This window comes from Megascapheus bottae, chromosome 11, assembly GCF_031878675.1.
Source record: "Megascapheus bottae isolate mThoBot1 chromosome 11, mThoBot2.hap1, whole genome shotgun sequence".
NCBI lineage: Eukaryota > Metazoa > Chordata > Mammalia > Rodentia > Geomyidae > Megascapheus > Megascapheus bottae.
The window spans coordinates 63,008,170-63,035,998 of record NC_143519.1 but is presented as its reverse complement, the minus strand read 5'-3'; the positions used below and the strand labels follow the sequence as shown (position 1 = coordinate 63,035,998).

General features: G+C 38.3%; 1 protein-coding gene across 3 annotated transcripts in view; it reads right to left on the bottom strand.

Annotated features, from left to right (window-relative positions):
• Window positions 1-1,770: 1,770 nt before the first annotated feature.
• Window positions 1,771-27,829, bottom strand: part of Xpo4 (exportin 4) — a 109,861-nt gene continuing 83,802 nt past the window's right edge. For all 3 annotated transcript variants that reach the window (XM_090342423.1, XM_090342424.1, XM_090342425.1), the window contains exons 10-23: window positions 24,127-24,303; window positions 23,522-23,664; window positions 22,886-23,031; window positions 21,619-21,796; window positions 16,563-16,722; window positions 15,723-15,892; window positions 13,978-14,152; window positions 9,652-9,945; window positions 9,149-9,329; window positions 5,796-5,914; window positions 3,804-3,934; window positions 3,185-3,302; window positions 2,791-2,883; window positions 1,771-2,019 (exon numbers count right to left, since the gene is read on the bottom strand). In XM_090342423.1, coding sequence (XP_090198549.1) covers window positions 1,822-2,019; window positions 2,791-2,883; window positions 3,185-3,302; window positions 3,804-3,934; window positions 5,796-5,914; window positions 9,149-9,329; window positions 9,652-9,945; window positions 13,978-14,152; window positions 15,723-15,892; window positions 16,563-16,722; window positions 21,619-21,796; window positions 22,886-23,031; window positions 23,522-23,664; window positions 24,127-24,303 — 2,283 coding nt within the window. In that variant the 3' untranslated portion in view covers window positions 1,771-1,821. The remainder of the gene's footprint in view (window positions 2,020-2,790; window positions 2,884-3,184; window positions 3,303-3,803; window positions 3,935-5,795; window positions 5,915-9,148; window positions 9,330-9,651; window positions 9,946-13,977; window positions 14,153-15,722; window positions 15,893-16,562; window positions 16,723-21,618; window positions 21,797-22,885; window positions 23,032-23,521; window positions 23,665-24,126; window positions 24,304-27,829) is intronic.

The following is a 27,829-nucleotide window of genomic DNA, read 5'->3' as shown; positions in this document are numbered from 1 at the left end:
GTACTACCGATTTGCTTCCTTGAAATATTTTGGGACGCTTTTGCTCCACTTTCATTGCTGAAATGTGATCAAATCAAGAGCAATGATTATGGCCAAGCATTCACTCCTATCTGTTGTTGCCACCACAATGCACCATAATAAACAGGTCCAGTCTTGTTAACTACATAGGAACTAGGAGTTATACAAGGTTTTCTGAGCATCACATGTAAAGATGTATACGTTATATGCAATGTAAGTATAAAAAGTGTACCTATGGGATGTTTCAGCAGAGTAAATGGTGCGGAGAAAGGCTGCCCCTTGGGCAGGATCTCAGATATCCCTGTGCCCGAGTCCATTTGTCACTACTTCATCTCCAGCATTGCAGTGGCCTGCAGCTTACAAATTAGCTTACAAATTATCCATCTCCATAATTTAAACTGGCACACAGAAATAGGAGCACAGCATCAGTATAAAAATCCTCATTAGAAAGGTTGAAGGATCTAAAGGGATTTGGGGCTTTTGGGTTCTAATTCTTTTTCTGAGAAAGGGCTGGCCTAGAACTGAAGATCCTATGGCCTCGCTCCCCAAGTGCTGGGATTATAGGCGTGTGCCACCACTCACAGCTAACGTGAGTATTTTAATCTCTGAAATTAAATTTGTGTGACACAGGATAATACCCACTTTTAGCATAATTATTGCCCCTAATGCCCCAATGTGCAATAGTCTATGTGAATCAGAAATTCACATCCTTTAAAAAGTTATTGCTTAAGCAAGCCATTCAGAGTAGATATGGGCTGTGTGGCTGGACTGAAACATATCGAGGAAGTTAACTACATAGAGCTGTGCCTCTCATCTCACATAAAGACCCACATAAATACCCCATCAGAGGGACAAGTTCATAGCAGCTAACACCATAAGCCATCTCTGAAGTGTCAAGACTTGATTTGTTACTAAAACAAATCTTTTTTTTTTTTGTATTTTTCCTCTTAAAATTAAGGCAATGAAATGGCTACAGTTCCTAACGTTCTTTTTATGGAACAAAAATACACAAGTATTTTCCTCAAGTTCAGGCATCAGCGTATAATTCGAGATCCATGATCATTATACAAAACCTACAACAGGTATGGGGAAAAGGAAAGGAGGAGAAATAGAGGAAGGGAAGATAGGGGAAGGAGAAGAGGTACAAACTAAAAAAAAGAAGCCAATGAACGATTTTTTTCCTACTGAATTACAAACATGATTGAAGAGATGAAGGAAAAGCTAGAAAGTACAAAACTTCTCAAGAATTTGCCATGTCTTTTTCATTGATTCAAACTTTTGGGGATTGGTGAAAGGGAGAAACTTTTAAAATGAGGACTCCAGGGTCTAACAACCAAGAACCTTGATTAAAGTCCATAGCTGAGCCCAAGAATCTACACTGTGACCAGTTCCTCAAGTGATGCAGGTAATCTATAGACAACATTTTGAGAAACACTGCCTAATATTCAATAACATGTTTAAAACTTTGGCCAGCCACCTACAGTTTGATAAATGGGGAAAAGGCACTGAATATATGTTTCATGGTGCCCATATCTGTTTGCACATATATGGAATTGCATTTTGAAAAATTTTAAATTATTTGAAATCTAGAAGACATAGATATGACAGACTGTGACTAACACCTAACGGCAGATGCTGATTCAAAGTTGATCTCTCTTGTTTCACTGCATTCCACAAAGTTTCAGGCTCTCCAAAATCCAAAATGGCCAAATGAACTGAGGAACAGGACAAGACTCAAGTCAACTTTCAGCCATTCAGTGCACTTTGCAGAAAGGATCTAAATTAAGCACATAGTTTCGTTGTTTATTTTACACAAAGGAGACCACCAACATTTGCCATAAATTCTTCTAAACTCTTTAGAAAGGCCATCTTCTGTTTCCGATCCAGCGTAGGAGGAGTGCTGCTTGCAGTGAGCTTGTTGAAGGCATCTGCTAATCTCTGGTAAATAACTGGGTCTGGTTGACTTGATAGTAATGTCTCCACCAGTTCGGAATATTCAGCCTGCAGAAGAGACAAGGTATGTGGTATGTAGTACCAGGGAAGAAACAAGGTATGTATGGACAAACAGCTTGTCAGTAAGCAGAACTCCAGCACAATGTAGCCACCAAAGCACAATGCAAAAAATGAAGTCCTAGAGCACCACAGCTCAGGGTCCAGGCAGCACAGGAAGTCTGGAAGAGGGACTGCTCAAAACAAAGTAGCCCTAGTCAAAAAGTATATACTTGCATGAGGGAATGGAAACCAAGGCAGTGTATAATTCAACATGGTTCTTTCCTTTTGTACTTGATGGGAAAATCAGGCAGGAAAGCTACTGTAATTTCTTTGTTGCTTTTAGCCCCCCATCAGTGGTGATTCAGAACCATAAAGGTTCAACAACAACAAAATCATATATTATTTTGCATAATATAAAATAGAAATATAATATACTGCTCTTCATACTTTGATTCTCAAGCTGATTTACCCTGTCTCCTTTATAAATCTTAACTCTTCATGACTCACTCATGTTTGTATTCTTGGTTCCTACCTTCTCTGTTTAAGGACTGTGATCAAGCCAAACAATGGCTCTAGTACAAGCAAAGACAAAACAAGCACTTTTGAGTTAGCAAACAACTTGTCAAGTGAAAAAAAATTAAAGTCTAGAGATAGCCAGGAAGCTAACAAACACTGCCTCACTGAAATGGAACTGGAGCTACGCCCCTATGTCCCTTAAAAACTTGCATTGATGGCCAACTCTACAAATGAGAAGAGACCTCTCAGAGACAAGTCCCATACCTGGTGCAAACACACCAAAGTGTAGAAAGCTTCACCTGCTGCAGTAGTCATCTCTGTGTTGTGCTTTTGTAAAACGAGCATATCAAAAACCAGCTGAAATGACACAAAACAAAATATCTGAATAAAATATATAAACTCAGTCCCCCCCAAAAAAGAGAAAGAGTTCAACAGCAGTTTTAATTTGGGATGATAACTGAATAATCAAGCTGTCTAGATAATACAATAAACTTACTTTCTCAACTTTCAAGAGCATAAAAGTAAAGGTAGAATAAGATGCCCCGATAAATTAGTTCCTCATAAAGCAGTCATTCTCCTCTCCGAATGGAGAATTTCATGTACTGACCATGCTTATCACAACAGACCATTTCTTCACCTTACCTATCCAAACTCTTACCTTAAGAAAGTGCCGAGTTGCTAGAAAAAGTGGTGAATCTGTTTCCTGGGCTTTTGCACACTGTTCGGCTAAGGGCGTCAAGGCCTCCAGGCAGAGCTGGCACACCTCCGAGCTCATTCTGATCATGAAGGTCAAAGAACAAACTATAGTGGATGAACTACTATCAAAAACATGACTGGTTCTAGAAATGAACCCAGACACTTGAGGGTAACACTATGGGCTGTGTGCTTTTGCAAAACAAGCACATTCACAGATATTACATGCTATATCTCAACTGAATCATGAAGGAAGACTTCCAGAACTTTTCCAATAACCAAGGAGTTTCAAGTCTAATGATTCTTCAGTTGATGCATACAACTCTATTAACAGTCAGTAAACTAAAACTAGCCACAATATAGAGCAGGACCATCTCTGTCCCTTACAAAGGAGTGACTACGTAAGGGGACAAAAGCTTTACATATCTATAAAAAAGAAGACAGGATCACACAAATTAACAAAACAAACAGAATAAGAGCAGTTATAGAGAGAGCAGTGTTTTTATAGAAACAAAGTAAAATAAAAATACAAAATTTTAACACCCTATAACACATACAGGTAACAATGTCCATTTAAAGGATATGACGTCATTCCTAATTCTAGGGAATACATCAGACTTTTAAACAGATCCTCAGGAAGCTGTGGTATTTTTTCAGGAAAAATCTCACAGATAAATGTGATTAATTTGTAGTATTGATTACAAAGGGTTGGAAACTGAAAAAGAAATATTAAATATTCAGATGTTCAATAGTATCTAGTTTTTATTTTCAGCATGCAGTAAAGGAATCAACAAGTTTTTAAGTTTCTTAGAGTGATAATTTCTTTTAAATGCATATAATATGTAGGAAACATAAAAACAAGCGAATATTTCATTAGTCACTAATAAAAAGTAATGCACAGCAGAAACCAACATCCTCTGGAAGGCTAATAAAAGCTAAAGTGAATTAAAGACATTCTGTGTTGACCTTGAACAAGTAAGCCAAGGCAGCTATATCTACTGAATGACCTGGGAATCAGATGTGGTGGTGCCTGTCCATAATCTCAGCTACTTTGAGAGACAAAGATCAAAAGGAGGATTCAAGTTTGAGGTCAGCGCAAGCAAGGCCTCATCTCAATATAAAATTATATACCTGTAATCCCAGCTGCATGGAAGACATAGGCCAAGCTTTGGTAAAAAACATGAGACCCGGGCTGGGAGTTTGGCCTAGTGGTAAAGTGCTTGCCTAGCATGCACGATGACCCGGGTTCGATTCCTTGGTACCACATACATACAAAAAAGCCGGAAGTGGTGCTGAGGCTCAAGTGGTAGAGCTCTAGCCTTGAGAAAGTCCAAGGACAGTGCTCAGGCCCTGAGCTCAAGCCCAGGACTGGCAAAAAAAAACAAAAAAAACAAAAAACAAAAAACAAAAAAACATGAGACCCTATATGGAAAACTAAAGTAAAACAATAAGGGCTAAAGTGTGGCTCAAGTGATGGAATGCCTGCTTACCATGGATGAGTTCAAGTCCCAGTAATGAGGGGAAAAAAAATGGCCTGAAAATATTGCCACTTTGTAAATGTGTTGGTTTCCATTCAAGCATATCAAAAAATAAAAGACAAAACAAACTTTAAAATTATTGTTAGTACGCAGTAATCCTGGAGGAATGAGATATAAGTAGACAATCTAGTTTAATAAAACCTGAGAACGTGCACACTGAAATGTTTTTTGTTTTTAAACTAAAGAAATTAATCTAGACTAAATTGTAACTTATGACGCTGCATGAACACTTGGCTCAGGGGTGGTTAGGACTGTGTGGAAAGAGTAGACTGTGAGAGCGTCCTGAGTTGGGCGTCTCTTGATTCCGCCCCTCCAAATGCTGACTTTCTCAGTCTCTGCTCTTATCGCCTTGTTGTTTCATGCACAAATGCACACTCCACTCTCTACTCATCCTTCCCTCGTCCTTATCCTCTGGTGACAACTTGTGAAAAGGGACTGCCCTATACTACAGTGCTTATGAAAGGAAGGTAAAGGGACAGAGGTGTGCACGAAAAATAAACTCAGGGCCTCATGTACCCTACTTCTTGAGCTTTGCCTCCAGGCCCTTCTTGGGCTGGTTATTTTCCGAGTAGGGTCTTGCTACATGAGCATCAAGCTAGCCTAGGCTGTGATCCCTGGCCATTAGCTGGGCTAATAGGCAAGTACCACCTCATCCAGGCGTTGAAATTGAACAGTGTCACGAACTTTTAAGCTTAGGCTGGCCTCAAATCATAACTCTCTGATCTTTACCTCAGGTCCTTCTTTGCTCTGTTCAAGACATGTTCAGAAATATGAAAAATTATGAGAATAAAAATTGCCAAGAAAAATTTGTTTTTTTTTGTGGTATTCTTCTACAAAATGAGTCACTAATGCTCCGTGCACAGATCCTAAGCACATGTTACTGAGAAATAAGCTTAATTAACTGTAACAGAAATGCAGACCTTGTCATTTTCTTACACATGTAATAATCAGAACTCTTCCATTAAATCAGAATCTTATTGTATCTTTGAAATTTGACAGTGCACAGTTTTAATGTTCACATTCACCTTCATAAATTACCTTCAAAAGATCTTGTGACATCAAGGGGAGAATTAGGTTTACTCCATATAAAACAACATCAGCAGCTGACACCGATCTGTTTGCTGCTTGACCTGGTTCATGTCCTCTAAATACTTCATCTATTAAAAGAAACAACACACCTTATGGTTGCCATTTAAATCTCCAAAGTTCAGATTCTACCTTTATGAAAACAGAAAGTTCAAGCATAAACCCATTAGTTGGTAATAGAGAAGTCTGATAGGACCACCTCAAACCATGCCATCCTTTTGTGTCTCAGCTATAAGTATTCTGAGGACTGATACAGCATACTGAATGATGAAGGCATGAGACAGTCTAGAAATAATCTAAGTACAACCCATGTTTACTAAAACATTAAGCAAACATAAAATATACTGAGTGGATAAGTTTTGGGGAGGAGGCGGTGTCAGCCGTGGGGCTTGAATTCTGGCCCTGGGCATTGTCCCTGAGCTCTTCAGCTCAAGGCTACCACCCTACCCCTTGTGTCACAGTGCCACTTCTGGTTTTCTAGTAGTTAATTGGAGGTAAGAGTCTCACCCTCTTTAGTGCCCAGGCTGGCTGTGAACCTTGATCCTCAGATCTCAGCCTCCTGGGTAGGATTACAGGTGTGAGCCACCCTCACCCAGCCTGTAAGACTCTTACATCTAATTAACCACCAAAAAGCCAGAAATGGAGTTGTGGCTCAAGCAACTGAACACTAGCTTTGAACATAAAACCTCAGGGACAGTGCTCAGGCCTTGAGTTCAAGCCCCGGTACCTGGCACCAAAAAATTCCAACAACAAAAGCAAAAACTACAGAATTGCTCCGGCAGGAATCACTGAAGGAATCAGCAAGAATCATCCTCAGATCTCAGCCTCCTGAGTAGCTAGGATTATAGGCGTGAGCCACCATGCTGAGCAAGTTAAATCGTTTTTAAAACTTCAATAATTTTTATAACATGAATTTGATGTCTTAGCTAGTTGTATAAAATCTTATGGGTTAGGGCAGGGAGTGTGGCTTAGTGGTAGAGTGCCTGCCTAGAATGCACAAAGCCATGGGTTTGGTTCCTTGGTATCACTGGTATCATATACACAGAAAAGGCCAGAAGTGGTGCTGTGGCTCAAGTTGTAGAGCACTAGCCTTGACAAAGTCTAAGGACAGTGCTCAGGCCCTGAGTTCAAGCCCCAAAACTAGCAAAAAAATATAAAATAAAATCTTATGGGTTAAAATAAAAATTTGAAGCCAGGTGCTAATGGCTCACATTTGTAATCCTGGTTAGAAGAGGCTGAGATAAGGAGATCAAGATTTGAGGCACATCCAGGCAAAACAGAAAGCCAGTAAGACCTTAATCAATAGCTGATATAGTACTGAATGCCTATTCTCCTGGCTATGCAGGAAGCTGAGCTGGAGTTCCAGGTTAGCCCAGATAGAAAAGTCCATAAGACTCTAACAACAGAAGAAGCTGGAGTATTGGCAAGTCCCTATCATCTCAGAGAGAAGTATAAAACACTGAGACTGCAGTCCACACACACACATGAGCAGGAAGTTAAGACCTTCAACTTAAAATAACTGGTACAAAAAGGACTGAACACATGGCCAATCATATAGAACCTATTTAGCAAGCCTGAGACCCTCAGCTCAAACACCAGTAGCCGACAGAAGAAAAAAAAAAAAAAGGGAATGAGGAAAAAATAGAAATAAAAACATTACACTAAAAAGTGTGGTATGGAAATACCACAATGAAATCTCTAAAAATAAAAATTTATACTAAATAAAAAAATTAGGGGCCGGGAGCATAGCCTAGTGGTAGAGTGCTTGCCTAGCATACACAAAGTCCTGTGTTTGATTCCATGGTACCACATACACAGAAAAAGAAGTGGTGCTGTGGCTCAAGTGGCAGAGTGGTAGCCTTGAACAAAAATGTCCATGGACAATGTCCTAGTTCATCCGCATGACTAAAATAAGTAAGTAAATACAATTGTTTAAAAAAAAATAAAGTATGGACAGGCATGGTAGTGCACACATGGGAATTCAAGGTGCAAACCTAACCTAGGCAAAAGCATGAGACACTGTACAAAATAACAGCAAATAGAGCTGAAGGCACAGTCAAAGTGGTAGAGTACTTGCATATCAAGGAAGAGGACCTAAGTTCAATCCCCACTATTGTGAAAAGGTTGAGAGCAAGCATTATGATAAAGGGTTCCAATCTTTATATATATATATATATATATATATATATATATATATATATATATATGTAATGTATCTACATATAAATTGAGGCTAAGATCGAAATACTGAAATGAGCATGAAGAAATACTAAACAATCAAATGAACAATTTACTCTCAGTACTTAAGTAGTGTAAATTTTAAAACAATATTATTTGATTCACTGTACTGAAAATAATTTTTAAATGACAGTATTACATTATTGGATAGGGTTACAGGGTTGTATCTAAAAGCAATATACTGAGCTCCCTTTCAGTATTTTATCTACTAAGGATATCAGAAATTCAGACAAAACTGTCCACAGAAATGCTCACTGCATCACTGTGAGTAATATAGGAATATGTGGGATGTTAATATTGAGGAAAACAGGTCAGATTATAAAAATGTGGAACAGCATATAGCCAGAGTTATTATAAAAGTACTGGGAGTGAGAAACCTGCTCCCCAGCATGTTTATAGGACAGCTACAAGTTATAGGGCAGCTACAAAGTTAAGCAATTAGGTAAACGAGACACAAAAGGAACTGTTATAACTATGAGGTTATAACTATGAAATAGATTCTCAATTTAACAGCGGTTATCTCTTTTCCTATTGTGTGCCAGGCACCAAGGACACTTAGAAACATATCATTCAAGTGTTCTGAAAGGTCTCTATCATACTCATTAATGGCAGTGATGCTACTCATACCATAACTAACATAATTAACAAGTTATAGTGGGCTGAAAACTGAACTTGGGGCTTGCCAAGCTATATTCTTCCAATGCTAGGTTTTGCTGGGGTGACCACCTCAGAGGAAACAGAGGAGTGATTGATGTACAACTGAAAAGAAAAAAGTCATATATGTTAGGCTAAATTTTAATCTTTACTGCTAAATTCCAGAGGGCAAGTGACTACACTTAAATGAAATAGAGGCAAGTGACTACACTTAAATGAAATAGCTGTGGTATTTCATCTCATTGAGAGAAATTGCTTAGTATGAGTAAGAACTCAATAAATGGGAACATAATAATTTTCAAAATAACAAAAAATAAAACAAAAGACTCTTAGTCTTTACCCTCACTTCAGTCTATCTTATTGTGAGATCTCAATTTTACGTTTTAAAAACCACCACATCATGCCTTCCTTACCTGTGTCACTGAAATCTATAAATTCCTTTGACAGAAGATTAGTAAGAAGCTCCATAATGAGGAGGAGGTCTTGGTATTGCTCTTCTTCTGCTGTAACATCTATTCTTTGCCGCCCTAAATTGTTCTTAGAATATACTTGCAACAAAGTAAGGCAGGCTTCATATAAGTTCATAGCTTTGGACTGTAAGAAAAATACACATACATTAAAACCAGGGCAGTGGAATTTTTATTTACTGATAGTAGCTTTAATACTGTTTTTAATATCAAAATATACAAAAAGAACAAGGAGTATTTAAATTATCAGCCTTTTTCTAACAACAAAATTTTAGAGGAAGAACTTATGTTAATTAAATATGCCTTCCTTGACAAGCATGAAAGATCTTTTAGAGAAACCAAAGCATTTTTTGGATAGCATGCATTAAATTTGAAGTCAAGGTGTCAATTTATTATAGCTTTAAAAAGCTTAATCCTAGAGGAAGAGGACTGTACTGCAAAGAACTTACCTCTCCAAGATAGCATATCTGTTTATGTGCAACTTCAACAAAAACTTCAATAATGAGGTTGACAGTTTCTGGGGTATTTTTGTAAACTTCCATCAACCCAATGCAATTGGTAAGAAAGTCCATTAAAAAATTAAAAAGAATGGCTACGTTGTCAATCTGGGTAGCCTCAGCTATGCCACACAGGGCCTCGAGTGTGGCAGTGATTTCCTGCTTGACCTCCTCCTGCTGACACAGCTGCTGGAAGTTCTCCTGGTTGATCACTCTCAGGAATCGCTGCTGCAGTGGCTGAAGAACCTAACAAAATATAGCAGGAGTTTTGTAAATGCACTGCTATTTATTTCCTAAACATGAACAAGTGTTCACCTTCCAAAACATCTGTAACTGTTAGAAGCAGAACAAGTACAGAGAGCATGCTATAATCCCCTTTGTGGGATTTGTCATTACATTTTTTTTGCAGGGGGAGGAGGTGGCTAGTCCTGGGCCTTGAACTCAGGGCATGGGCTCTGTCCCTGAGCCTCTCTACATTCAAGGCTAGAGCTCTACCAAATGAACCAAAGCACCACTTCTGGCCTTTTCTGTTTATGTGGTACTGAGGAATCAAACGCAGATCATACGGAGGTCATAAGAGAGAGGGGTCCTAAAGGCATTTTAGTATCTTTAAAATGTTAGCAGTCTACCACTAAGCCACATTCCCAGCCCTATCATAACTTTTGATACAAAGAAATGACACCAACTCATGAAAACATAACCTTCTCAATCCCACTCTTGGAATTTTGCCACTTCACTCCATTACATTCCAAGTGATTAGCAAAATAAAAATTTTTATATACTCTATAGACATGTTTTATTACATATATTAATATGTATCTAGGACATACAAATCCTCAGCTTAATTTTAATCATGTTCTAAAATCTATGTGCCAGTGATTGTATATAGATTCCCTTCTTGAATACTTGTTTGTTAAACATGACATTTGAAATGTGATGTAAAAATCAATGCTAATAAATTCTTTAATTAAAAAACAAAAAAGTCTCTCGGCTTTGTAATGCCCAGGCTGGCTTTGAACCGAGATCCTCATATCTCAGTCTTATGAGTAGCTAGGATTGCAAGCATGAGCCACTGCTTCCGGTTTAATTTCTTATTCTTAATACCATGATTTCTTGCAACTAGTTTATCAAAGTAATTAAACTTTTGGGACATGTTCATTCAGATATGATGAGTGATCATTTCATTAACCAAAAATAAATCTAGATAAGCAATTTATAAAGAAGAAGGTTTCTTCAAGCTTCAAGCTAGGTGCTGATGTCTCACACCTGTAATTTTAGCAAGTCAGGATCCTGAGCTACTTAGATTATAGTTTAAAGCCAGTCTAAGCAGGAAAGTGTGTGAGAGTCTTATATTCAATAAACTTCCAAAAATGCAGAAGTCAGCTGGGGATCAAGTAGTAAAACATTCATGTCCTTATTCAGTCCTTTTTAGTTTATTAAAAGCCCCCTAAACAAATGCTGATATGAAAATAATTCAAATTAGGGCCGGGAGTTTGGCCTAGTGGTTAAAGCGCTTGCTTAGCATGCACGAAGACCCGGGTTCGATTCCTTGGTACCACATACATAGGAAAAAGCTGGAAGTGGTGCTGAGGCTCAAGGGGTAGAGCTCTAGCCTTGAGAAAGTCCAAGGACAGTGCTCAGGCCCTGAGCCCAAGCCCAAGACTGGCAAAAAAAAAAAAAAAAAAAAATTCAAATTATTTTCATTTGTTATTCCTCTGAAAAGCTCATCCATGCACTCCCATTTATCATTAGCTGTTGCTGATGGTCTGTTACTTTCAGTCCATGTGACAGTGCTCATCTTCAAGTCAATTTCAATAAATATCTTCAGAAGATTAAAAAAATTAATAACAGTTAAGAATCACACTGGGCACTGGTGGCTTATGCCTGTAATCCTACCTACTCAGGAAGCTGAGATCTGAGGATCACAATTCAAAGGCAGGAAAGTCTGTGAGCCTCTCATTTCCAATTAATCACCAAAAAACTTGGGTGACATGGTAACATGGCTCAAAGTGGCAGAGCATTCACCTACCTAGAGAAAAAAGGCTCAGGGACAGTGCCCAGGCTCTGAGTTCAAGTCCTACAACCAACAACAATACAGTAGGATGCAAGTGGAGTGCTAGACCTGAAAAAAAGGGACAGGTCCTTAGTAGAAGCCCTAGGACTAACACAAAAAGAAAGGCTCCACAGTGGGGATCTGCAAACAGTTATCTTTATAAGGCCAAACAGCAAACAACTGAGACTATGTACTCAGAATACATAGCCATGGATATAAACTATTCAGTCAACCTCTGCCCTCTGTTGTAAAACCTCCTCTTTTCTGTTCTACAGAATACTGGATATAGAGTCTAATAAGTCATAAACAATTGCTTTCTAGCTTAATGCCCTGATGGCATTACTGTGTCCTCCTCAAAATCTTATGTGATCATCTGTCTCCTAGCACCTCAGAATATGACCTTACTTGAACAGTTACTGAAGGTATAGTCAGCTAAAATTAAGTCATAATGGAGAGGGGTAAGTCCTCAAGGCAATGTAGTGCCTTAGAAAAAAAATATATACACACAAATATTTATATATATATTAGAGAAACACATAGGAAAAGACACCAAGAGAATAAATGAATATGAAGGCAAAAATGAAATGATATGTGGACAAATCAACAATGCTAAAGGTTATCAGCAAGATACCAAAAGCAACAGAACTTAGGAGTAAACAACTCTAGCATCTAATTTTATTACAGAGTCCCCATCACTAAGTTTACAACAATCAAAAGAAAGGGGAAAAAGCACATCAGAAAAGGTATGACTAAAATGCTTATGATTCCATGATGACCTTCTGGCAATAAAGGGGAGTAACAACTCAAAATATTTAACAGCAAGAGCATAAATAGCTATCCAACCAATAAACAAACTGAACAGTCTTTTGAGAAGAAATACAAATGGCTAATTGACACATGAAGAAAATGTCAACATTCTTAATCATAGAAATCAGTATGGAGGGTCCTTAAAAGTAAGACCTACCACTACTGGGCATGTTCTGTTTCCAGGAACATGGCAGTCTGTTTACATGTCGTAAGTTTTGTTTAATTTTATGGTATTCCTAAATTGATTGCTTAAATAAATTCAACAAATGGGAAAAAAAAAAAAAAGTAAGACCTACCACTACCGGGCATCATGTTCATATGAAAAATTACATAGCCAGAATGACGTCATGCCACTTGCAGGAAAATGGACACAATTGTAGGATACCAAACTGAATGAGACAAGCCAAACTAAAAAATATCAAATATTCAGGGCCAGGAATTTGGCCCAGTTGTACAGTGCTTGCCTAGCATGCATGAAGACTCGGATTCCATTCCTTGGTACCAAATACTGAGGAAAGCAGGAAGTGGTGCTGTGGCTTAAGTGGCAGAGTGCTAGCCTTGAAGACCAAGAACAGTACTCAGACCGAGTTCAAACCCCAGGACTGGCACCCCCCCCCAAAAAAAAATCGCTGGGGCCATTTAGTGGGCTCATACCTTGCAATCCTAGCTACCCAGACGACTCAGATCTGAGTATCATGGCTCAAAGTCAAGCCCAGGCATAAAAGTCCATCTCTAATTAACCACCAAAATGATGAAACTGGAGACCTGTGGATCAAGTGGAAGAGGACCCAGGGGGAAGAGGGAGAGAGAGGGAGAGAAAGGGGGAGAGAGAGGGGGAGGGGGAGGGAGGGAGGGAGGGAGGGAGGGAGGGAGGGAGGGAGGGAGAGAGAGAGACAGAAAGAGAGAGACAGAGAGAGAGAGAGAGAGAGAGAGAGAGAGAGAGAGAGAGACAGAGAGAGAGACAGAGAACAGAGACAGACAGAGAGACAGAGGCAGACAGAGAGACAGAGAGAGAGAGACAGAGAGAGAGAGACAGAGAGAGAGACAGAGAGAGACAGAGAGAGAGAGAGAGAGACAGAGGGAGGGTGAGTGTGTGTGTGTGTGTGTGTGTGTGTGTGTGTGTGTGTTATATACTCATATGGGGAAGCTAGACCTAAAAGATACACACACACACGCAACATGAAAGGACTACTCAGGAAAAAGAATAATAGAGGATAAATAATTTGAAATACATTTTGAATAAGGATGAAAATGTCCGAATTAGATTGTATCTATGAAAACCGAATAACAAAATTTGTTCAAATTTTTTGGGAAAAGGGATGGGACAAGGAGAGTAAGGACAAGGTAAGAACGACTGGAATACATGATTGCCCACTGTAGAATATTAACCTAATGATTTTTGAAAAGGGAGCTGTTACCTCTGTCCAGTACTGTTGTTTGGTTTCTGTGTCCATGTGTGCAAAGCCTCCCAGGACTAGAGCCTTCATCAGGGTCCTCTGCACGGGACTTGACAAGAAATTAAGAGGTGGGCTTCGGCTTGCAAACTGCTTAGCTAGGTTCCACCAGTTTTCACACTGAATTACTAAGTTTGCCCTACAGACAGAGATAATAAAATATCACATGAATTACTTTCATAGTATTTATAGATGCTAAAAAATTGGATTACTCCCTCTCAGATTTCCTTCTCTTCCCTTTCCTCTCTCCATTCTCCTCGTTTTCTGTCCCTCCACCTCATCTTCTCTTTGCTGTTTCCCCCAACAAGATTTGTACTTGGCCTTGTGTTCTCCTAGTGCTTATTTTGGAGACTAATTTTGATGGACTTTTCTGCCTGGGCTGGCTCTGAGCCCCAACCCTCTAAATTAGCTAGGGTTATATGCATGAGCCATTAGAGCCTGGCTAATAAATTTTTCTGGGGTGGGATCTTTTTATGTAGCTCAGGCCGCCTCGAATTTGGGGTCTTCCCACCTCAACCTCTAGTCTACCTTGAACCATAGGTACAATCCTACCACATCTGACTGGATTTAGTTTGTAAAGTATGGTACAGTAACGTCAGTGGACACTTCAAAGTCACACGGGGGTATATTCAGACCTGCCTAATTACCCAATATAAATTTTTTAAATTTAATACATAAAACAATAATCTCATGCCTGACACTGATACCATGATCACATTTGAGCACTTAGGACAGTACATAGTAAATAAAAGAATTCAATAAGGGTGGTCAATGGCAACAGTAACAAAATACCATCATCATTTCTCAAATAAGTTGTAAAAAGCACTGAGCATTTTATTTTGCAACAGCAGAGTTTAAAGTATTGTTTCTATCTTTAAACGACTGAGCATAGTGTTGGCATGATTACAATCCCACTACTTAGGATGCTGAGGCAGGAGGATCTGAAACTCAAGTCAAGGCTGGACTAAATACTGAGAACCTGTTTTGGAAGAAAAAAAATCAATAAAGAAAAAAAGAAAAGACAAAAAAGAAAAAGAAAACAAAAATCAGGTCAGAGAGGGAAGAGGTAACTAAAAGATGAGAAAAACTATATGAAAGTATTTTTAAACATAATTCTTATGTGTAAGGTTATTTGCTGCCACAATGCTTGAACAATCATGTTCTTCACTGTAACATGGGAAAGCCCAGGATGCATTTATAATAGCATGATATACTTTTCCACTGGGTGCGATGGCTCATGCCTGCAATCCTAGCTACTGAGGAGGCTGAGATCTGAGGATCGAGGTTCAAAGCCTGCCAGGAACTAAAGATAGTGAGACTCTTATCTCCAATTACTCTCTAGAAAACAGGAAGTGGGGCTGTGGCTAGAGGGGCAGGGCAGGTAGCCTTGGGCTGAAAAGCTCAGGGATAAGTGCCCAGGCCTCAGTTCAAGCCCCATGACCAAAAAAAAAAAAAAAAAGCAAAACCATATCAATCCAAATCTCTAACCATTTATCAGTAGAAAGCAAGCTCAAGTTTGTTTTTGTTGCTTGGACTTAGGGCCTGTGGTCTCAACATTTTTCCTCCTGGCAGGTGTTCAACTACCTCCAGTGCTTCTAAGATTTGTTTACATGGTGGGCTGGCTTCAATTAGGATTAAAAGCAAGTACAAGATACTGTATAAGCTGAAGTCCCTATAACACACAGTCTCTTTCCAACAATGGGTCTTACCTTTCTCTCCTTTCCACCAAAGTGACAAGGAGCTGCACAGTATCATTTGCAAGGTCCTGTTCACTACTCCAGACTGAGAGGTTACTGATGACTTTTTGTAAGAGGTAGCCAATAATCCACTGAGAACCTTCTGTATCTGCTCCAAATGCTGTGCTGAATGGCAGACTTACCTTAAGAGAAAAAACACATTTTGTAAGGCCACAAAGAACCACAAAAAACACACTGAAATAAGACTAGATCTAAAGTAGTACTGTTGTAGTGCTATATAAATTTTATAATTAACTTCTATGAATCCAAAAAGACATTTTCACATCACCCAAGATGTTGTGATTTTTCTACCAACTTTATTTTCACACTAACACTAATATATTTTAAGTAAATGTTAAAAAACAAAACAACAACAAAAAACATGCCCCACTTGTATTAAATCTATTTCAAAGAGCAATCTGTGCCTTAATACTGATTAGAAGACATCAAAGCTGGGTGCGGTGGCTCATGCCTATAACCCTAGCTACCCAGGAGGCTGAGATCTGAGGATTGTAGTTCAAAATCCAGCCTGGGTACTAAAGGGGTAGGGCCATAGCCTTGAGCTGAAGAAGTCAGGGATAGTGCCCAGGCCCAGAGTTCAAGTCCCACGGCCGACAAAAAGGGGGAAAAAAACCCCCAAAATCAAACCACTGTGTTCCATGAAAAGCTAAACAACAATACTCTAGTCCAGCTCTCTTTGACATGGAAGATGTGCCAGCTCCAAAATAGTTCTATTTTGTGAGAAAAATCAATTAGGAAAAATTTCCGCTTCAACTATCACCACCATAAACCCAAAGAAGCTTATGTTCTGACCTGATCATATAGTTTTTCATCCACCAGGAGGTATGTCTTGGCCCAGCGTTTTAGAAACCAAACAATATCTTTGCCCATTTGAGGGCTGAGTAGGTGAGTGAGATCTGCTCTTATTGCTCGAGATTCAACTTCTGAAACTCTTAGAACAGCAGATAACAGCCTGTAGGTATAAAACACAAGGCATTTGTTCTTCTATTGGTTTAGTAGTTGACTAACCATATCATTTTTCTTTAAAGTCATTTTATGTTTCTCCATTGTCACCTTCCATGATAACAAAGCAAAGGATGAGAGCCAATACCCTGGTTACCCTTGCACTGAATTTGTAACTATATGTGAAAACATTACTGTCTAAATTTAGATTCAGATTAAAAGTAGAGAAACATGTAAAATTCTACAAACCAAACTTTTCCACAACTCTTTAACTCCTTAGAAATCCTGTTTAGGCATTCTGTGTTTTTACATCATAAAACACAAGATAAGGTTTAAGAAAGGTAAATAACGCCAAGTCTGGTAGTTCTACTTATTTCCTAATAAATTTCCTAATCTACTTATTTCCTAATGGTATATATTTTTAAATTGTGCACAAGGCACTGGGTTAAATCCCCACCCTTACAGGGAGAGAGGGGAGAAGGAGGAGGAGGAGGGAGAAGAAGGAAGGAAGGAAGGAAGGAAGGAAGGAAGGAAGGAAGGAAGGAAGGGAGGGAGGGAGGGAGGGAGGGAGGGAGGGAGGGAGGGAGGGAGGGGAGGGAGGGAGGGGAGGGAGGAAGGGGAGGGAGGGAAGGCAGGCAGGCAGGCAGGCAGGTAGGCAGGTAGGCAGGCAGGCAGGCCTACTGGCCTTACTAAAAAAACCTGCCTACCTAAATGAACATAGTTATTTACCCTACCATAGGATAATGTTATCAGTAACTTAACATGGTATACAGATTTTTTTTTAAAGCATCTGTTCTGACAAGTAGAGGGACATAACCATAGTTATATATATTGAACATGATTTTAGTCAAAAGGCAAAGAAGCCAATGATGGTAACAAAATACTCAATTGTCACACCATTTAGTGAATGACAGTTCTGAGATCCAGAAATCCAGTCACTAAGGCATGGCCTCTGTTCCTTATCTCACTGCTCTCAAGACTTCCGATCTCCTTGGGATGAAGTTTAAAACAGTGCCTCAGAAGTACCTGGCCCTTCTGACCTCTCTACCCATTGTAAAGAGCTCCCTTTCCTTGGCTCTCTGGACCACATTTCCCAGGCCCCAACATCTATTAACCCTTTCCTATCTTTATGACAGCTTTTCTTCTTAGGGCCTCATTAAAGGCAGTTTTTAAGGTTCTATTCTATATTTTCTTTTCTTACTGTACACATACACCAATGCCCAAGTTTTCAAAATTTATGAGTATGTGATGTGAACAAAAAAAATTCAATGCTCTCATATTTCATTCACACTGATGTATCAAAGTTTGCCAGTAAGATATATCATTTTAGCCTAACGTAATTAAAAATAAAAAAGTTTATTAGAACTTTAACCTTATTCACTAAAATTCAATCATAGTGTTCTGACAGGCACACATATCCATTAAAAACAATTGTTTATTTCATTTTCTCAGAGAGGAAATGAATGTTTAAGCACTCTCCTGATCACACAAATATCTACATATAATGACCTTTTTGTTTTAGTACTGGAGTTTGAACTGAGGATCTGTGCTTGCTGGGCAAACCCTCTTGAGCCACACCTCCAGTCTACTCTTTGCTGTGTATTTTTCAGACAAGATTCCATTTTTTTTTTTTGGTCAGTCCCAGGCCTAAACACTGTCATTGGGCTTTCTTGAGACTAGACCTTGACCACTTGAGCCACAGCACCACTTCTGGTTTTTTCTGCGTATGTGGTGCCAAGGAATCGAACTTGGGTCTTGGTGACTGCTAGGCAAGCACTCTACCACTAGGCCAAACTCTGGGCCCCGAGTTTGCTATCCAAGTTTGCTAAATTCTATCTCAAAAATAATCAGCAAAGGCTAGTGGTGTGGCTCAAGTGATAGAGAGCAGACCAAGCTAGTACAAGGTCCTGAATTCAAAACCTATATTAATTTTAAACTAAAAGGTACATGTCTTTCTTGCTTACGGTTAACATAGCAGGGTTTTGCTAGTCTTAAAATTCATGTACCTATGAATTGTTATTAATCACCAGAATGAGACAAAGCTTAGTTTGGCTCTTATTTTTCACTTTTTTTTGTCGGGGGGGGGGGGGTGGGGGGGGGCGGGGGTTATGTCAGTCACGGGGCTTGAACTCAGGGCCTGGGCACTGTCCTTGAGCTTTATTGCTTAAGACTAGTGTTCTACCATTTTGAGCCATAGTACCACTTCCAGTTTTCTGGACATTAACTGGAGGTAAGAATCTCATGGACTTTGTTGCCTGGGGTTGGCTTAGAACTGCAATGATCAGATCTCAGCCTCCTGAGTAGCAGGCATAAGCCGCCAGCACCTATTTTCCAGTTAATACATATAAACACTAATAAAACAACATTTTTAGGAGCATTTTAAAACAACAAGATCATCCAGCTATTGAAGTCTTTCAAAGTTTTAAGACAAACAGAGGTATCTACAGTAAAGAGCTATTCTTAATAATCTCTTAGCTGATATTGGGTTAGGACCTTTTCAAAGTGCTGTGCTCTCTACTTACACAACAAACAATATTCAGTATTGCTTCTCTACCTGGCACTGAGCTTTACTGTACCTGACAGTTTCAGAAGACAGAATTAGAAAGAGCTCAGGACTTCCCTTTACACCATGATCAGTTAACTCATTAGCCAAATATATTCTCATTCTGCCTTTCCTATGGTCACTGTCTTATGGGGTAGAGGAGCCTTATTCCTGCCGAGGGCCATTTGGATATTATAATATCACTCAAAAGCCATACAAAGTTATTAATACATGGGAGCCATGCCTTGGGCAGCTGACTAAAAACATGTGTCTGTCCCATCATGTATCAAAGGATTTGTGGGCATTACATGGCATGCAGGCCAGATTTCTTTTCCCTCCCTCAAAGTTTTGCCTTCTTTTCATCCTTTAAGTAGCTCCTCAGTAGCAGTCTAAATGCTATCTTCCTTCCCTCTTAAACTCCACTAATGATCCTCAGATCCCAGCGTAAAGGGAGACCAAGAAACAACTGACCAAATATTAATTATACATAATTCCAAGAGTAACGCCCAAATCTTACTTGAATTCCTACTTAAAACTATATTCCAGACAGTACTTATAGTCTGATCAATCAGTCTGAAATTACAAATTTCACAAGCCAAAGGGCAACACTGTTAAGTCAAAAAAACACTTTAATTTCTCAGGATCCCCATTACTGTTGCTCTGGTTTGAACATTGTTATCTTCCCTTAGATAACTGCAAATCACCTCATAGCTGATCTGCCACTTCCCTCATCCACTTTCAGTGCAGCAGTCAGAGTAGCCTTTTTTACCTAGTAAGGTCTCTTCAGTTGAAAACCTTACCATGGTACTCCACTTAACCCAGAGATATTACAAAAGCCTGAAGCTGTTACCTGATTTCATTCTATTCTTCCCTCTGCTTGGCCAAAACATCATCCTTACTGTTGCTTTAACATGCCAGTTGTGCCCAAGGCAAGTTATATTAGCTTTGGCTCTGCTTCTACACCTCCTGATTGTCTTTTTACGCAGAGCATTTACTGTTACCTAATGTACAGATCATTTTATAAAACTGATCGCTTCTCTCAGGGAGCTTAAAAAAGAGAACGAATTTTACTGGCTTTGCTCACTTATATATTCCAAGTGTTCACTGAAGTGCTCAGTACACAGCAATGTTCCAATAATTCTTTGTTAAATGGCAATTTCTTCTATGGAAACACTTGTTTTTAGCCAAACAAAAGAAGTTTTTCCCACATTCCAATTTCACATTCATTCTTTTGATAAATATATTGGTGATTTTTGTTGTTCCAACCCTCCATAGTCTGTGCTGCCAGATACAAAAAAAAAAGTTTGCTTCCCCAATGACAAGCTAAAACTTTGAAAAAAGCACTTAAAATACAAGGAAAACATTCCTTATAACACTACCCAGGCAAAGATGCTCAAGAATATATAATGGAACAAGACTTTAAATTGTCTTTCAAATTAACATTCACCATGAAATTAATTCAAAACAAAAAAGCATTATTATTTTCAGGCACTAACTCCAATGACTATAGTAATCAAAGGAAGATTAAAATGTTAAGAGCACTGATATTTTTATTAGAAACACAAGAATACACCAATAAAGGAAATAAAGTCCCAAGCATTTCCTAGGTATTTTTGTACTGTATAGGTCTAGATGGTTTTCATATATATTTGCATTGAAAAACTGAGTTACAGATTTTGCAAGTGACAAAAACTAACATCATTTGACTTTCTGTATAGAACCCAAATTTAATGTGGAAGATACTGAAATGCAAAGCACTACTTTCAAATTTACTTTTAGGAGCATATTTATAAGTCCTAGTTTACTTCATGACGTTAGTTAAGAATTAATGAAACATTTACCATGAATCCTCTCATGAGGCAATATGCAGTCTTATCACTGCCCTGGAAAGAATTACCAAGGTTAAATTATCTGAGATAAAAGATTCCATTTTTTAAGACAAAAATGGCAGCTATCTTCAAGAAGCTGCCAGAACATAGTTTTATTAGCTTTTATGAACACATACGCTGGTAATGTTCACCTGGTCTTTAAAAAACTTAAAATTTTTCCTTTCTTACAGAGTATCTATATATAAGCAACAGTACTGCTTTTGGAGGGACACGCATTGTTTATCGCTAGCATTCGTGGTAACTAAACTGGTTCTGCTCAGTAGTAGACACAGTTGTCATTTCCCACTAGAGTGGTATTGGCTGAAATATTGAGTACTTGCCATCCTTTCAAATTTCAAGGCTTCTTCAAGTTTTCTTTCCCCTCCCGTATCTATCTGATTTACAGCGTGCCTATTCCCTCTAGTCATCTACCCATCCACTCAGAATTTATAAAACAGTATAGATTACAAGAGCACAACTATAGAGTTCATATTACCTAATCACAGAATCTGTTCTGTTGTACCCTGGGATGGAAGAAGCCTTTTCTCCTGGAGATCCCAAAATTTGAAGTGTTGTATTAATGTCAACTTCAGATGAAAGCTTAATGGAATATTCCATTATTTCTGGAGGTATTAGCGGAGTCTCTCCCTGAGTATCATCAGCTAAGAGGTAGCCTTCAGTTTAAAAAAAATTAAAAATGAACACTTAACAAATCTACATTCACCAAGTCGAACTATAAATGTTTTCAGTTTTGATTTATTTATATACATCACATAAATTGATGTAAAAATAAAATATAAATGTTAATCTATTCATTTCAAGTTGATGAAAAGAAACTTTCCATTTTTCAGATAATTAAATATCAAAAAATACAGCAAAGGACAAATTTGTGTTCACCAATTTTGTAATTCATCATAATATGTAGGTTTTTAAATCTACTACCTTTTAGTAGTAATCCAGTAATCTGCAAAGTTAGTGTGAATTCTGCTGTTATTTAAATCACAACTAATACAGAGAGATGCTTTTCCAAAAGTCAAGATTTTTCTTTCCTGATTAAAATACAGAAATACTAACAGTGTGCTGGTTATGGACAAAGACCCTTAGAAGTCAGATTATCTAGATCTGCATTCTGGCTCCAAAAATTATTAACATCAAATAGACTAGAGGCTAGATCTGTATACTCTAACCTCCATCTGTTAGATGGGGAAAATGACAAGATGTTAACAGTAAACAAAATCTGCATTAAATAAACATTTAGTGTGGGAGAGACAATACATGCTAGGCAGTTGTTTTTGTTTTAATGAATCTGTAGATATATGCCAGATAACAGTGCATCCAAATTTCATCCAATATTAGATATGAACTTTGTTTTGAATAAACAAATAGGTTGAAACAGGATTTCAAACTTGTGATCCTCCTGTCTTTGCCTCCTGAGTGCCTGGATTACAGGTATGAGCTGCAATGCTCAGTTCTGACCTATATTTTTTTCTTTTGGTAGTCCTGGGCTTGGGCACAGGGACTGAGCACTGTCCTTGGGCTCTCTCAAGGCTAGAGCTCTACGACTTAAGTCCCAGCACCACTTCTGGCTATGTTAGTGGTACCAAGGAATCGAACCCAGGTCTTCACGCATGCTAGGCAAGCACTCTACCACTAGGCCAAACTCCCAGCCCCTGACCTACAGTTTTTACTCTATGAAGCTTCTTTTCTAAGGTCTTAAACTATTTAGTGGGCAACAATATCAGAAAAAGAAACAACCAACCAACCTGTAACTAAAATAAGCCAGTGGATATCTTCATAAAGATCGTCAAGCATTTTGTTGTTAATGGTGTTTGAACCAGATGAAGTAAGTAACTGTTGCTGATGTCGCTGTAACTGACTATGAAGTCTCGTTACTCTTTCTTCTAATAAACTAGAGGAGGAAAGAAACAATAGATTCATAAAATTCAAACATGTAAAAATGTAAATTCGTAACTTCCATATAATAAACAACACAATTTAAGATGTTAGTGCAAAAACATATACACATAAATTTTACAGTACAATTGTTCTCATAGCATGATAGGAATTGTGATTTACTGTTTATGACACATAATTAAAACAATGCTTTACAAACAGTCAAGGTTTTACAACGAAAACTGGTTATTCCAAGTTTTATTGATATGGGTCAAGTCATTTCTCATACCATGTTTTCCATAATCTTTCTGCCATCTATGCTGCAGTTCCTGGGCTCCAAATGTATAAGCCAAAGAATGCAATCATGAGAGTGTTTCTGTCCATGTGGTCCAGTGTGCTGGGACACAGGGTAGGGGTGTTTAAAGTCTTTAAACACTTTAAGTGCTCTCCCAGGAATTGTGAATAGACAATATTGGCTCCATGGGGTTTCTTTGGACTGTGTGTACCTTGTCAGAAGAGGTATACAGTGCTCTGCAGCAATTCTTCCTAGCATTCCTACACTGGCTAGTTGATCAGAAAACTGGTCTCGGTCATCTTCTTGAAGTTCACTTATTTCTTCTTCCTCACGAGAGGCTACACCATTGGCAGTCTATTGTAGTGAAAGAAAGACACAGTAAGGAATATACTACCATCGTCCAGTGGCATGATTTTCTGATGGCCCTGTAAAATAGCTTCAGTACTACAGTTGGAAAAGAGAACATGCCTAAGTTAACCTTCAAATGCAGTTATCTATAGGGCCTCCTTTCTAAGCATGAACCACCTTAGTGCTCATCAAAAGGAGGACAACAACATAAAGGAGGGAAAAGTATATATGGTTAGCACAGCTGTAACTCATCTCCCACATTGGAGAATGTCACAGCCACTATGAGAGAGAGGGGGGTAACTAAATAAGAAATAGCCTACGTATCAAGAACTCAGTTATACAACAAGAACCACTTTGGTGCTCAGCAAATCATCTGAGGACGCCTATTCTATATTTCTACTAAAAGTACTTAATACAATGGAATAGAGCCTTTGATGATTTTTAATTACCACCTCTCTTAAAACTTACCAAATTCCTTGTGCCATCTGGAGCAGCTAAATGGCACTGAATATAGGAATTGAAAACTTGAACTGCATGTTGGGTAAAAAAGCCTTTATGAAAATGTTTATCATCTTGGACCAAAGTTAGCCAGGATTCCAGCAATTTATCATATGCTTCCATGTAAACCATGTCATCCTTATCAAGCTAAAAGAAAAGAATATTCATAAACAAATATCCAGAAAAATAAAAATGAACAAACAGTATAACAAGAATCACATAGCTAAGCACAATAATAATTTTGTATTTTTACCTTTAAAAAAAAAAAAGATTTCCTGGAACTCATGATCCTCCTGCTAGATTACAAGCATATGCTACCATGCCTAGCACAAGAATACTAAGTTTTTATTAAGTTTCCTAAAAACCTTTTCTAACTCCAACCTAAATCTTTAGTCAATCTGTAAATAATATTTATTTTAAAAAATTAGCTGTTTAATGTAAAACATTTTTAATATTTTTAAAATCATAAAGACAATAAAATAAGAAAATGTGCATTTCCTATCTTTTCCAGTGCTAGGGATGCACCCAGTCTCACACAATATGTTAAGTGCTCTACAACTAAACTACAGTCCCAAGCCCAACAGTCTTAATGATTTGAAAAAACAACAACAAAAGAATGACAAAAATAGACTCCATGAGCAAAGCAAAAAATATGTGTGGAAAACTTCACAGATGTCCCTTAATGAAACTCCTCAGTTCATAATATTAAAGAAATGTCACAAGTTTCCTTTCATTTGAGAAAAAGCCTACCCCAATAAACACAGTTTATGAATATGAATAATCCCACCCCTTTTTCTATTGTAATCAGTTTTCTTCCTATGAAAGAAAACACAGAAAATTTAGAAAAACAGACAAGCAAATAAGCAGAAGGGAAACCAAATCTAACTGCCCAAATCTCGGCCTAGTTGTACTGGGCCACTTTCTGAGAGAAGTACCCAAATGAACCTATAGGTGGTTTTGACCATAATTATTCAGGCTGCTATTCTTTTCCTTTTTCCCATTCTTATGGGTTCAAGATGAGCTAGAATTGACCAACTAGGAGTTTTAAACTGGCCCAGAGGGTGGCCAAGTAGTAGAGTGCTTGCCTAACATGCATGAAGCCCTGGGTTTGATTCCTTGGTACCACATACACAGGAAAAAACAGAAATGGTGCTGAGGCTCAAGTGGTATAACACTAGCCTTGAGAAAGCCCAAGGACAGTGTCCTGGCCCTGAGTTTAAGCCCCAGGAATGGCAAAATAAATAATAAATAAATAAATAAATAAAAATAAAAAAGTTATAACAAAACTAAGTAAGAAGAGATTTTCACAGAATTATTTATGACCCAAATTTCCCCAAATAGAGTTAGTATTGTACAGCAAGGCCATTATACTATTAAAGTTGTAAAGCCAGGAGGCAGGAGTGAGCTACTAGCAGATGGTGACTGACTACGACACATGACTGGGTGAGGATATGGGCAGCAGATGGTCTCAACAAGCTGGAACCTGGAGACTGGGTTTCCTTCTAAAAACAGCCAGAAGCCACTGCAGCACTTCAAGCTGAGATGATTCTATGCACTATTAAAGAAAACTTACTGGCTACATTGGGAAGTATAACTGGTTTGGGCAATGGAAAAGTGGATAGGCTGGGCAAAGATTTACAGAGGAAAGGTTTCCAAAACACCAGTGGAGCTGCCTAATTTATAGAAGCTACCTAATTTATAGAAGAGCAACTGTGAAGAGTGGCTTTATGCAGAAAAAGAAATCACTTGAAGCCAGGAAGCAGTGGCTTACATTTGTAGTCCACTCAGGAGGCTGAGATTTGAGATTGTGGTTTAAAGAAAGCCTGGGCAGGAAAGTCCCTAACACTCTTATCTCCAAGTAATGAGTGAAAAAGCTGAAGGTGAAGCTGTGGTTCAGATGTACAGTGCTAATTTTGAACAAAAAAGCTCAGGGAAGCCAAGGGCACAGTGGTGGCTCACGCCTGTAATCCTGACTACTCAGGAGGCTGAGATCTGAGGTTTGGGGTTCAAAGGCAGCCCCAGCACTACAAAGCCATGAGACTCTTTATTTCCAATTAATGCCTAGAAAAAAGAGAAGTGGGGCTGTGGTTTAAGGGTAGGGTGGTAACTTTGAGCTGAAGAGCTCAGGGACAGCGCCCAGGGATAGAGTTCAAGCCCCATGACAAAACAAACAAACAAACAAACAAACAACAACAACAACCAATCCTCAGGGCAGCACCCTGGGTTTGAGTTCAAGCCCTAAAACTGACATCAAACAAAAAACTTAAAAAGTTCAACAAAAATGAAATGGAACTTATTTCCTTAAGAATGTCAACTAAGGAAGTGGTACTGTGGCTCAAGCAGTAGTCCCTGAGCTCTTCAGCTCTAGAATACCGTACACACACACACACATATACACAGAGGCCCAGAGGCAGAGTACTCGCCTACCATGCCCAAAGCTCTGGGTTCAAAGCTCTGGGTTCAATTCCTTGATATGACATACACAGAAAAAGCTGGAAGTGATGCTGTGTCTCAGTGGCAGAGCACTAGTCTTGAGCAAAAAAAGTGTCCAAGGACAATGCCTAGGCCCTGAGTTCAAGCCCCAGGACTGGCAAAAAAAGGTGGGGGGGGGATGGAAGGACATGAGAAGGGGTATCAAGTTTCGAGAAATAATGTACCCACCACCTGACGAATTAACTGTAACCCTTCTATACATTATCCAGACAAAATAAATAATAATAACAATAATAAAATCAATTGAACAGGAAAGTTATAGGATGATACACATTTAAGAATGTTTGCAAGCACATGAATGGATACAGAAAATGTGGTGTATATATACATATATATATACATACATACATACACAATGAAATTCTACATAGCCAACAGACAACATAAAATAATGGGAAGCAGATGAATCTAGAGCGAATCATGTTGAGTGAGAAAAGTCAAGATTAAAGGAACAAAAGGCGCATGGTATCCTTAATATGTGGCTATTAGATCCAAACAGTACAAGAGCAAAGACTCATTATTCACATACCCAATGCTATGGACATGGTACAGGAAATATAAACACAGCTATATAGACATAAAAACCTATGATTCTATAGACAAAATGTTTTATTACATAGATTAATATGCATCTATGATATACAAACCCTTAGCCTAATTTTGATTATGTTCTAGAAATTAAGAGCCTGTGATTGTATATAGAGATTCCCTTCTTGAATACTTGTTAAACACGTCATTTGAAATCTGATGTAAAAAATCAATGTTAATAAATTCTTTAATAATAATAAAAAAGAATGTTTGCAAGAGGACCATTTAAACTACTGGCAGCCATTCAACTATACTGAGCCACTTCTCTAGTGTTTTACACTTAAAAGTACTATTTCTAACACCAAGGACATATTGAGTGTCTGTACTATTAGGGAAATACTATAATTTTGCTTTTAGTCTCAATTTATGCCTTAAAAGTCTGAAAAATTGGTTAATTTTAAAGTGATTTTGTTTACTACCAACTTTGTAATAATTACAAGTAATTTGTGTAATTAGAATGAAGAAAAAGTTATTACATAGTTCTATGTATAAATCTAGAAATGCCAAGTAGGCATTCATTCAAATGAAAAATATAACTTTGGAGAATTCTAACTTTGTGCATTATTTGAATTACTTTTTCCAGTATGCATAT